Source organism: Acanthisitta chloris, unplaced genomic scaffold (assembly GCF_000695815.1).
Source record: "Acanthisitta chloris isolate BGI_N310 unplaced genomic scaffold, ASM69581v1 scaffold25562, whole genome shotgun sequence".
NCBI classification, from domain to species: Eukaryota; Metazoa; Chordata; class Aves; order Passeriformes; family Acanthisittidae; genus Acanthisitta; species Acanthisitta chloris.
The window spans coordinates 17,570-29,995 of record NW_008662532.1 but is presented as its reverse complement, the minus strand read 5'-3'; the positions used below and the strand labels follow the sequence as shown (position 1 = coordinate 29,995).

Here is a 12,426-nt window from a genome sequence, read left to right as displayed (position 1 = left end):
GTCCTGGGAACAGACCATCCGTAAAAATAACCATAGAAATTTCTTTTCTCTCTGATTACAAAGATACAAAAAGGTAGAAAAACCTCCCCTGCCCCCATGTCCTGGGCTCTGTTTCTGTCCCCCTGCCACTGCCCACCCTCTGCAGACACACACGCACACCCCACGTACAAACAGCTCACAGAGAAAGAGCTCGGCCCTGGGGGTCGGAGATGCCAATACTACCCGTCACACTGGCAGGTGACGGGGAGCACGGCAGCAGCCAAGAGTCTGGAGGCTCCTGGCTGTGGGTGGTGCAGCTGCCAGCCCCTCAGCCCACAGCGCAGGAGGAAGGCAGGGTTGGTTCTAGGCTTCTGGCCACCATCAGTTCTGGACCCTGCCCCCTGGGGACACCAAACCTCAGCTGGCAGTGCCTGGCTGGGTGAAGGGCCCTGCTTCTTCCATCTCTCTTGTGGACAGCTTCGGCCCCTCAGGAATGGCCCTCATTTTTCATTATTCTTCTCAGAGGAAAGAAAAACAGTGTTAAGCCATGGCATCTCCCCCTGGGCTCCAGTTGTCCCTCCCCCACTACAGCAGATGGGGATAGGGCAGAAAACCACTCCTGTGTCAGGGCAGGAACAACTGTCTCCAAGTCCCTGAGTTTAGGGCGGTGGAAAGGAGGGATGGGATGGAGTGGGGTGGCAGCAGTACCAGCAGGGAGCAGAACTGGAGGGAGAGAAATGAGACTGGGACAGGGTCCCTGAGGAGAAATGTGGCTGGGGCAGGCAGGGCTCCCCTAGGATTTGGGCCCCTCCCTCTTCTCCAGCCAGCCTGGCCCTTGCATACATCTGTCCGTTGATGCCTAGAGATCACTGAGTGAGAGGACCAGCCCTGAGGCCAGCCAGCCTGGCTGCACAGAGCATCTTTTCTGAGCCCCCACAGGCCACAAGCAAGGGCCATCACCTCTGGCAGAGTGAGCAGACTCACATACACAGAGGTGTATGCTGTGCTGCACTGCAAGCACATGGGAGCTGTCACACCTGAGGCTCCTCCCTGCCCTGTCACTATTCAGGACCAGGAGACACCTGTCACTCACCCTGAGGGTTCACCCTTACACAGCAGTCTCCCTCCAAATCAAACACTCTTTGGGAAGAAACCAGGCAGGCAGGCAGTGAACAAAACCTGGCTGAAGAAAGAACACACTTACTCTGAGTCTGGTGACAGCTCTGAAATGCTGTGGGAGGTGGCAGAGCGAGGCGTCGAGGGACACATTGCGGAGGGCGTCGAGGTCTGCACGGCAGAGGGGGTGGCAGTGGTCTGGGGGCCTGAAGGTGTGCTGGAAGATTGCACCGACGACAGGACAGAGGTGTTAAAAGAAGCAAGGATGGAAGAAAGGATATCTAACTGTTCAGTGGAAGGATGTTGACTGGGAATGGCCTCCAGGTTCTCCCTAGAAGGCTGTCTCCTCGACAGCGGCTCTAGGCTTTCCCTAGACAGCTGCCTCCGGGAGAGACTCCCCAGGTTGTCCTGCGAGGGTTGCCTGCTAGGCACTGTGTCCAGAGGCTCTCTGGAATTAGATCTTCTGGTAAGAAAGTCCAGTTGCTCCCTTGAAGTTTGTCTAGCTGATGCTAGCAGGTCCCTTGAAGGCTGTTTTCTAGAAAGCAAATCCAATTGCTCTCGAGAAGTATCTCGACTTGGCAACATGTCTATTCGGTCCCTGGACACTTGCCTACTTGGCAATGTGTTTAGCCACTCTCTAGAGACCTCTCTTACTGGCCCACAGTCTAGCTGCTCTCTTGACCCAAATCTGCAGGGTAAAGTGTCAAGGCAGTCTCTGGAGCCCTGCCTTCGGGGGAGTGTGTTCCCATGATCTCTCTGACTGGGCCTAGCAGCAAGGAGATCCAAGTTTTCCCTAGACATGTGTCTGCTCGGGATACTTTCCAGGTGTTCAGTAGACCCATGCCTGCTGGGGATGGTGTCCAGCTCCTCCCTGGACCCATGCCAACTGGGCACAGCTTCCAAGCACTCTCCTGAGTTGTGTCTGCTCAGCTGCTCCCGGGACATCTGTCTCCTCATCAGCATATCAAGCTGCTCCCGTGATGAGTACCGGCTGGCTGGCTGCGACAGACTGCCAGCCCCAGAGTAGATCCTGCCGTAGGAAGCAGCAGGAACAGCCCTGTGACCCAGTGTGGAGGTCTTGTACCACGTCAGCTCGTTGGTCATCCTGCCGACGGATGGCAGGCCCTGCAGAGTCGGAGGGTACTGGAGTCGGTTCTTCAAAATCCCTGCACCAGGCAGAAAGAGAAGTCAAATCTTTGCACAACAGAGAAAAGAGAACGAAAACTAGGGAGACAAGGGATACCTCCCGAAGGACACAGCCAGATGGATCTGATGCTGAGCCTTCAGGGCCACATCCACCTGAGACAGGCAAGGCCATCCTTGCCCACTTGCTGCTCCAGGCTGTTACCTTTTCTCTGCCGTTGGGTCTGAGTGAGGGAGTTCTCATCTCCGCTGGTCAAAGCCAGGTCTGGCTGATTATTGTTGGCTGCATCCTTGTTGATGTCAAATCCCAGCTTCCGCTCAGAGCCCCACTTCTGCAGGGAGCAGGGGTGAACCTCACACTCGCCCAGAGCTGGCCAATATGACATGAGGTCATTGCCATCCACATCTGGAGAAGGACACAGCAAAACGGGCCCCAGGGAAGAAGGTGAGAATATATCCACGAGCAGCAATTGAGCCATCATAAGACACTGCCTGGTCCCCAGGGACCTGAGCTCATCCTTTTCCCTGCCAGAGCCCCAGGACTTGCCTTTGGGAGTGGTGTTGGCAGGGTTGGTGAGGAGGCGTTCACTGTGTGCTGCCCGCTTGAACTGGCGCTGGAAGCGACCCCGCAGGCGAACATTCTCCTCGCTCTCCGAGGATGGGATGGAAAGGCTGCGCTCTTCATCCAGAGACAGGTCACTGTCTGAGTCTGAGTCCTGGTCTGTGAGCACAGTGTGTTGGGGAGACGTTTGGAGTGAAGGTGAAGAGGTCCCTGGTGGCAGTGCCAGGAAGGCAGAACCACCTTTGTGAGGGTGCCCCACCCCTCACTGCCCTTCCCTCAGGAGCAGCCTGTGCCAGCTCCCTTGGCCATATCACCAGGTGCCTGTGAGAGGAGCCTGGCTCCATCTCACTGCACCTTCCTGTGAGGCAGCTGCAAATAGCCATAAAATCCCCTCTGTCTCCCTTTCCTCCAGGCTGAGCAAACCCACCTCGCTGAGCCTCCGCTTGTCTGTCCCACACCCCAGCCCCAGCTGTGCGCTGGCTCCAGTGAGTAAAATGTCTCTGCTGTATTGGGGAGCCTAGTGACCCTGCAACAGCTTCTGTCACCTCTCTTGCCTCTTCCATTTCTAGTTCCTTGGGGACTGGCTATGCCCTCTGCCATCTGTCCAGGAGGAGGCTGTGCTAAATGACAGACACAACAGCTGCCTCTCCCTCATATCCACCGTGAGTTTGAAAGTCACAGCTGAACACAGGGTGAAGGATGTAACCATACAGCTAGAGCCTGTACTGGTAAGAATTTCCTTAAGCCAGGAGTTAATTTGGGATGCACAGCATCGGCCCCAAACCCAGGCCCAGGGCTGAGCCTTACCTCCTCCAGCATCACGGTGGAACATGGCCACATCGATGTCCGTGGGGCCAGCATGAGCCAACAGACTGTGATCCAGGGCTGAGCCCTGACGTGTTGTCACATTGTCTCTGAAAGACAGGATGCCCAAAAGGTCGCAGTGGCAGGAGCCTCTGTCTCTACCCAGGCATTCCCAGCCCCCCAGAGCCCTGCGCTGCTCCCTACCTGAGGTAAGCTCGCTGGCTGGAGTGGGTGCGGGCAGAGCGCACGCTGCTCACCGATGAGACGGTGGAGGCCCCCAGGGTGATGCGGATGAGTCCACTCTCCTCAAACAGTGCTGTGTTGTTGTAGGCACTGGGGCCCTGGGGAGGTGGGGAGAGGTCATGCACTCTGTTAAGGAGTTGCCACAGCAGCCCAGGGGAAGGGCTGACATTGCTGTCAGCTCCTCCCCCAGACACGCAGCCTGACCCCAGTACCCTGGGCTGCTCCTGCTCTTGCCCACCTGTGTGTTCCTTGTGGCCTCCTCGTTCTGCCCCTTCTTGCCGAGGCAGGCCAGCTTCCAGGCCTCCTGCACCTCCTCATTCAGCACACAGAACAGGACCAGCACAGCCATGCCCTGTGGGGAGAGATGCTGTGAGAGACAGACCCTCATTGCCAGCTAACCTGCTCCCCTGAAGCACCAGAAGTGGGACAGTCCCTGGCTCCTCCAGAACCTGGTGTGTTGGCCTTGCACCAAAGACCCCCCCAGTGCCAATCAGAGCTAACACCCATGGTGGCCATGGTCGAGGGAGGAAGGAGCGGGGTGTCCTCCCAGCTGGCAGTGGCCAAGGAGAGGATGGCAGAGTTCCCTGCAGCAACAACTGCCACTGTGGTGGCAGGAGGTCAGCAGGGTGCTGCGACAGGTCGTTATTTGGGGTGTCCAACACCACTGCACACTGTTCTCTGGTTCTGCCCTCTGAGAGCATGGAGGCATTTTCCCTCCAAAGATATCCCCTGGAGGTCACCTCTGAATCACTTTGCAGCCACCTCCTGCTCCATGCCACTGCTCACCATGGGCACAACAGTGAAGACTAGCAGGAGTCACTCACTGCCACAGTGGTGACAGCAGAAGGGACAAGGAGCCCAGTGAGATGCTGGGAGTTCAGTGCAGGGCACCCACTCCCCACAGGTGGCCTGGGGACCACAGGGACACTGTGCACTCCCCAGCAGAGGCTGGACAGTTACCTGGAGGCTGCAGAGGACAGTGTAGAGGTAGTGGAAAGCCAGGACACTGTTGTTGACAGCCAAGAGGCCAAAGAGCCAGGTAGTGCTAATAACTAGAAGCAGAACAAAGGAGCTCCGTAACGTCATGCTGGAGAGAGAGAGACAGACAGACAGACAGGCACACAGACACACACCAAGAGGTTAGTGCGTACTGTTAATCTACAGTTTAGTGCTCACAGACAGAGATCCAGAGGGGAAAGTACACTCCTGCCCAGCCCTCCCTGCTGTGCCTAGCACTGCGGGCACATCCCTGCACAGTGGTCCAGCTTCTCCTGACTCCCAGACCTTCCCTTCTGGATCACACATGGCAAACACAGGAGCCCAAATGACACAGGTCATTTGGAACCACAGAAAGCTGAGCCATGCTCCAGGGCTGGCCCAGGAGGGAGCAGGGAAATGTCTCAGGAGCATGTAGGAGAGGAAAAAGCAGGAGCTGGTAGCTGACAAGGGCAGAGTGCTGAATCCAAGCAGACACAAGGGGTGGCTGTGAGGGCAGATGGTGAAGGGGGACCAGTTGGTGGGTCATTTTGGACATAAGAACAAGAGGAAAGGACCACGTTCAGGAAGGGTTAATGTGGCTGGCAGGTGTGGGAGAGGAGAGTGGCTGCAAGGCTGACACTGATGTACAGAGGGGCACTCTGCGATGGCAGGAGGATGGTCACTGAAAATGCTAAAAACCATGAGCCATCAAGAGCTCTTCTGGGAGTTTGGCCACTAATACTCACAGAACCGATTTCTTCTTGGTCTCCTTTTGGCCTGGGGAACAGGACATCTTGGCCACAAGCAGGAACATGACCCCATTCATCTGAAAGTGTTGGCACTGATTAGAAGCTGTGCCAAGGGCCGGCTCTGACCTGACTTCCCCAGTGCAGAACATGGGCAGACTCCAGGTCCACCAGGCCCATACAAACATCCCCTTCTTTCCCCTTCATGCCCGAGCCATGGCCTCCCCCAGATTTTGCTGGAGTGAGGAGGGACAAAAAGAGGACCTCTAACTGAGGGAAGGGAGTACAGAGAAGGGGGCAGGCAGTGGGCAACCAAGGAGGAACGAGTGCCCATGGTGTGGAGAAGGGAGGCAGGAGAGGGTTGTTGGTGAAACAAGACAGGGTTTTACCACAATGACGACAGTAATGGGGCCTGCAAAGCTCCAGACCAGCTTATCATGAATGGAAATCCAGCAGAAGTCAGGGTTCCCATAGCCCTCGGGATCCAGGCCAACGGCCAGCCCTGCAGGAAGAAGGGAGATGTCAGGTCCAGACTCAGCAGCCTTGGACTTGTCCAAACCATGTTGATCCTAACCCACCCCTGAAGGCAGTGAAGGGGCTTTTTTCCTGTTCCCTTCCCTACGTACAGGCTTCCCCAAACAGCAGGAAAAGCCAGGACTGCGAGCCCCAGTATCAGGGACTTTATTTCCTTTTCCCCAGGCATGCCTGACACAGCACAGCTCAGCAGGCATTCACTGCCAGTAACAGGTCACCAAGCACATAGGCTTTGGAAACGAAAAGAACTTAACTACAAGTCCTGCGACAAGCCATGGGGAGATGTGCCAAGAAATTACTTCTCCCCAGAAGACAAGAACTTGATACATGGTCACCTGACCACCACAGTGCTGCTTGCTGCCAGCACTGCTAACTGTAGCAAACCCACCTTCAGCTCTCCACACTGGGTGAGTTGGGCAACACCAGGTGATCAGGAGGTTGCTGAGAACTAGCATGGCTGGTTTTGGCACAGCTGCAGCACAAGCAGCTCTTACCAGTGATGATGGCAGGCACTCCCCAGCCAATGGCGTAGTAGAAACGCATGGCCCCGAAGTTGACATTGCGAGCTTCAGTCTGCATGCGGTAGATGTGGAGGCCTTGGACAAACAGCCAGGCAAAGGTGGAGAGGAAGAAGCAGTGGAGGAGGATGGCAATCACAGTGCAAAGAAACTGGAGAGACAAAAGTCACTCAGATGGTCTCACTGTGCCAACACTAACAGCATCATCCATGCATCACCCCCATGGACATGCTTGTTCAAGCTCACAGACCTGGTTCTCAGTGCGGTTGATGCCCAGGAGAAAGAGCAGCTCAGAGAAGAAGAGGGTGACTGATATGTTGGAGTGGATGCCACGTGTGTTGGACTTAAGGCCTTTGAGGCAGGTCAGGAAGGAGAAGGTCAGCAGCAGAGCCACCAAGGAGAGAGCCACCAAGGAATAGGTGACAATTGCCAATGTCTCCAGGTCACCTTCAAGTTGCTGCAGCAGCAGAGAACCAAAAGCAAATGGTGGTGTTAGGGGCAGACACAGGAAGCTTGCTGAACTCTCAAACTCTACCTGTGTCCCACAGGGGATTTTCTGCCTGTGCCTGTTTATTCTGTGACCCAGTGGCTAACAGGCCCCACTAGCACCCAGAGCCCCACAGGCTGAGGTTACCTCTCGGTGTGAGCTGTCCATCAAAACCCCAAAGGTGCCAAACTGGGAGCACTGGCAGTGGACGTGTGTGGTGTTCCGGTACACAAGCTCGCAGTCCCTGGCTGTCCAGAAGCCAGACGGGTTGGTCCTGCAGCCACCAAAAAGCAGAGTGCACTTAGGAGAGAAGACAGGTGAGTGTGGTGTGTGGGGAAGGAACAGCAGAGAAGAGAGGTGACTGGCAAGGCTCTTCTGCCAGCAGATATAACTGTACTCCTACAGCTGAAGTACTGGAGCCAGAGTGATGTGGCACTGAGGGACATGGGGTGGTGGTGGGCTGGGCAGTGCTGGGTTAGTGGTTGGACTCTATGACCTTAAAGGTCTTTTCCAACCTAAATGATTCTGTGACCCTTCTGTGCCCTCCCAGCAGGAACAAACCCCACGGGAGAGGGTGCAAAACCCCACATCTCAGTGCTGCCCAGGCACCCAGCCTGTCACAGCCAGAGAAACTCAGGGAACGAGATGATGTCTGGGGAAAGCAGCTCAAAGAGTAGCCCAGCCGTGCTCAACTCACGGGTTGGAGTGGTTCCACTGGACGCAGAGAGGTTTACTCCTGTTGGCTGTCTCCAGCAGATAAAATTCCAGCACAAAAGGGGTGTCCAGGGGCCCCCGCAGGAAGGTGTGATTGCTGAACACTGATACACTCACAATAGGGGAGTTCATCACAGGATTCTTGGGGAGCCTGCAAGGAGCAACAGAGCTCTACCATCACCATGCGTGGCAGCTGTGGAAACCCAGATGTCCCCCAGGCACTTCCCACATGTCCTGCCCTGACATTCCAGAAGGAACAGCTCTGCCCAGTCCACACCAAGGGGTTGGGAAACATGGGACAGAGCAACACCAAGGTGAGGAACAGTCAGAGCGCTATGGGACTGCCTGGCTGGGAACCAAACCCACGCCATTGCAGACAGACTCAGCTACTGCTGGAAGGAGCAGAGCAGAGTCCAGCCAGCCCCTCTCCACTGGAGCTTCCAGAGGGCTAAGGGGAGGAGGATGTACCTGACGCTGCGGCGATCTACTTGGTAGCGTGCAGGCAGCAGCCCCCCCAAGGTACGGTACATGATGAGGATGACCACAGTGAGAGCAGGTTCGGGCTCCGGCAGTGCCTGCCTCGGGGAGGAGTTCTCCACAGTGTAGTTTCCTTCACCCCCAGCCAGTGTGGGCACTGCTGTGGCGGCAGCTGAGGCACACAAGAGGGTGGTGAAAAGACACACACACATGATGCTCTGAAGACAACTTGTGAGGGCATCAGGAGCCTTTAGGATGCGGTGAAGTTAGAAGCTTAGGTTCTTTGGGGTGACTCACGGACCTCTGACAGAGCCAGGTCTCAGCAGGGCTTTTAAAGGTCCCTTCCAACCCAACCATGCTATATCTTTCCTGCCAGCCACACCCACCCATGCCGTTCCTTGAGTGATGCTCACGTGCTCACCTTCGGCTTTTGGAGGGCTCAGCACCGACAGTGGCAGCACAACGTGTGTGTGGGGGTCCCAGGCGGGCTGGCCCCGGAAGAGGCTGCTGTGGTAGCGAGGGTAGCGCCGGCGGATGTGGGAGTGGTTCTCCATGCGATCAATGCTCAGCACTGTGGAGGAGCAAGGGAGTCAAAGCTGGCTCTAGAACGGCCTCCTGGAGAGCAACCATGCTCCAGGGCACCCTAGCTTTCAAGTCACTGGCAAAGCGATCATATGAGCCACAGGCTGGCTTGTGGCTATGTCCTGTGTTTGGGCATGACACAAAATCTCAGCATTCACAGTGCTCTTTCCCAGTCCAGATCCTTGCTCTCCCATAAGGCAGACTACTTCTGCCACTGAGGCCAGATGCTTTTTCACTAGAGAATGTGCAGTAATGGGGAGCAGGCAGCACACTCCTGGCTCTTGAAGGTGTGTCAGCTAGTCCAGACAGGAATGAGACCAGGACATCTCTCACAAACACACCTCCCCGTGTTTGAGAGAGCCACCAAGGACATTATCAGCACCCTCACCAGTGAGATGAGAAACGAACCAGGTACAATGGAGAAGTGTCTCTGCACCACCCCAGCCAGCTCCTACTCACTGATGTTGGGAGTGACCACGCCGACAGGGTTGAGGTAGGTGAGTTTCATGTTGCTGGCCAGTGTGCCCGAGTAGTCCCGCAGCTGCTCCATGAGGCTGGCGCTGCCGTCCTCTCCGTGTGGCAGCATGGCCCAGTGCTCCCTGTTCTCAGGCGCCAGAACAGAGCTGCCTGCACGCAGCAGGTTCTGCGTGGGAGACACATGGAGGCAGGGGATGAGGGAAGCACTGACTTTGGGCCCCTCCTCATCACCCTGACTGTGCTCTTAGCCCAGCTTGCTGTGTGAGGGCTCCAGGAAGAGGGATACTTTCACCCCACCCTCAATGCTCATCAACCAGTGCCCTACAGAGACATCTTCCCTGCACCCTTGCCAGGAGGGACTTGCAGGCAGTAACAAGACCTCCCTTTGCCTTTCCAGGCTGAGCCAACCCAGCTCTCTGCCTCTCCTCATCCCCCAGTTCCTCCAGCCCTGACCACACAGGTGACCCTCCATGGGTCTTGCTCCTCTGGGCCACTGTCTGTGTGGCACTGAAAAGCCCAAGGCTTTCGATGTCATCTCGCAACATCCTCAATCCCCTCAGAGACATGGGCTCAGGGTGGTTGGTGACGAGGAGCACCACCAGAAGCCACTCTGGTCTAGGGGAAGGCCTCACCTCATTGAAGTGGGCATCCTGTGTGGCTGTCAGGCCAAAGCCACGCTGCTGGCTCTCAAAGGCCATGAGACGGGACAGCAGGCGGAAAGCGATGTGTACGTCATTGCCAAAGTAGTGGTCCATGTGGTCCGTCACAGCCCGGAGCCGGTGGGCCAGCTTCTTGGCTTCAATTGTGTTGAGCTCAGTCTTGTTCCTCTCCAAGCCCTCCAGCTGCCAGTGGGGAGAAAGCAGCGGATTAAACAATTAAGCATGTTCCTCACGAGGAAATTGGGATGCTGAAAGGCCCCCAGGACAAAGAGACTATTTTTGAAACCATGGCACAAGACATGGACGCCCACAGTGGTGGTCACTTAAAATAGAGAGCATCTCTGGCAGACAACCAGCCTCCAGCAACACTGATGTGCTGCACTGGCCCAGTGCCACACACGACAGAGGCCAAGGAGATGAAAGGACAGGGCAAGCATCTGGCAATACTTCCCTGGAAACTCTCCTGGCTTCAGATACAATTCATCCTAGGTGAGATGCAAGTGCTGAATACACTTGTCTGGATGTTTCACAGGGATTTGTCACTGACAGAGTGTAGGCCTACAGATGTCCCACAGAGCAGACACCCCACCAGCTTCAAACCATTCAACCCTGCTCAGGGTTATTTATTTTCCTCTCAAATACTGTGGCAGGCCACAGGCCATTTCTGATGGGGACACACAGATTAGATGAAGCCAAGTGAACTTCAGCTCAGACCAGTGCTCACACAGGATGGGTTTGGGGGCAGGAGATGAGAAGAGAAAGGTGCTGAGCACTGTGGCAAGAGCCTCTCCTACTCCAGGCAACCAATAAGAGCTGAGCAATTTGAAATCTGGCTGTGAGCCCTTGTTCAGAGGGCTCCTGCTCTGTCAGGGCTGCAGAGCCAAGAGGATTACCAGCACTGAGAGTTCCTTGAAGGCAGGTGAAGTGCAGTTGAACAGATCTGGCTCCAGCCAGCCTTTCTCCTCATCACAGTGTCTGACGGCTGCACCTAAAACCAGGAGGAAGGGCATACCTGAAAATTCAGCACAATATACATGGCTCCCCTGCTGCATTCCCCCAGCAAGGACCCTCTCCAGCAGCTAATCCCAAAGAGTAGCACCAGTAAGTGATGGGGATGTCCTGTAACACTCTGGGACCATCATTCTGCTTTGCGCCAGTGCAACTTGTTCTACCCTTGGTCTGTAACACCTTGGCAAGCTGCTGCCATCCCCTGCCCCCAGGAGCTGTGTTCCTATGTGTGCTTTGGGGCTGTGTCACACCAGCTGCCATCACACAGAATTGCAAAAAAGACTAAGTGACTTGGCAGGGCTCAGGCTGGAGAAGCCCCTGGGGATGTGACTGTGTTCTCAGGGCACATCTGACCTCAAGTGACAGAAGCCCATGCAGCTCTAGGCATCCCCCAGTTGACAGCCTGCAATACCTGCTGAGGTCCTGCTCTCTCTCCAGGGCAAAGTCACCCCAGGAGCACAATATCCCTGCTGTGGGGCTGGCAAACCCATCCCAGAGATGAGCACCTGCAGTTGTGGGGGATGGAAGAGTGGGATGGAGGACCTCAGTGTGGAGGATCCAGAGGTGTGGGTTCAGTACCGAGGACCAGATCCCAATTCCTGGCTGGGGCCCAAGCATTATTGTACAGCAATGGAAATACCAACACTGAATAGGATCAAATGTTAACCACCACCAAAATCGCTGCTGAGACCAACATGGAGAGCAGCATTCTGGGCCAGGATGCCAGGATCACCACAAACACTTTGAGTAAGGGGAACCAGGCAACCCCAGTGTACCCAGCAGGACTACGGAGCCCAGGAGCCTATCCAGGTACCCATGACTGGGAGAGGGAGCCTGGAGCACACTCTGCTTGCTGCTCAGAAAAGCCCCAGTGACAAGTGTGCTCTATCCCACCATCTTCAGTTCCTAGCTGTCCTCTCAGCTACCTTTCCCTCAGCTGCAGAAGCACCATCAGTGCCATTGCAGCTGGGAGCAGGGAGAACAAGAGAATCTCCACACTGCCAGCCTTGTCCTTGCACAGAACAGAGACCAGCTCAGATGCAGATGTGGGCAGGATCCAGCCCCCAGGTAGATTCAGGTAGGTCCCTGTGTCTCCCTCTGCCAGCCAGGCAGAGGAAACAGGGCTTTGTGCTATGCCTGCCCATCAGTTCCTGCCCTGTCCTACTATCCTCACTCAAACAGCTTCACCCTTCCTCCACCCTGTCTGTGGCCATTCCTCCCTGGTCTTACCACCCATTGCTCATCACCAGCTCCTTCCCCTCCCAGCCTAAGCAAGCAGGTACCACCCAGGAGAATCATCCATCCCAGCCAGGGAGCAGAGCACAGACCCACCCAGAGCCAGTGCTGCAGGCTTGGGACAGCAGGTGACAAGGGCTGCATGCAACTGCAGCTGGGTTTG

General features: G+C 55.9%; 1 protein-coding gene across 1 annotated transcript in view; it reads right to left on the bottom strand.

Moving 5' to 3' along the window:
* Nucleotides 1–12,426, bottom strand: part of LOC103798384 (cadherin EGF LAG seven-pass G-type receptor 3-like) — a gene marked incomplete at both ends in the record, with an annotated part of 40,371 nt that overhangs the window by 10,380 nt on the left and 17,565 nt on the right. The window contains 19 exon segments of the mRNA XM_009070640.1: nucleotides 1,184–1,855; nucleotides 1,973–2,261; nucleotides 2,444–2,644; nucleotides 2,786–2,959; nucleotides 3,608–3,714; nucleotides 3,809–3,937; nucleotides 4,060–4,199; nucleotides 4,808–4,934; nucleotides 5,572–5,651; nucleotides 5,961–6,073; nucleotides 6,600–6,774; nucleotides 6,823–7,080; nucleotides 7,258–7,384; nucleotides 7,808–7,975; nucleotides 8,293–8,461; nucleotides 8,723–8,872; nucleotides 9,343–9,526; nucleotides 9,993–10,202; nucleotides 10,913–11,007. Of these exon segments, the coding sequence (XP_009068888.1) occupies nucleotides 1,184–1,855; nucleotides 1,973–2,261; nucleotides 2,444–2,644; nucleotides 2,786–2,959; nucleotides 3,608–3,714; nucleotides 3,809–3,937; nucleotides 4,060–4,199; nucleotides 4,808–4,934; nucleotides 5,572–5,651; nucleotides 5,961–6,073; nucleotides 6,600–6,774; nucleotides 6,823–7,080; nucleotides 7,258–7,384; nucleotides 7,808–7,975; nucleotides 8,293–8,461; nucleotides 8,723–8,872; nucleotides 9,343–9,526; nucleotides 9,993–10,202; nucleotides 10,913–11,007 (3,568 nt within the window).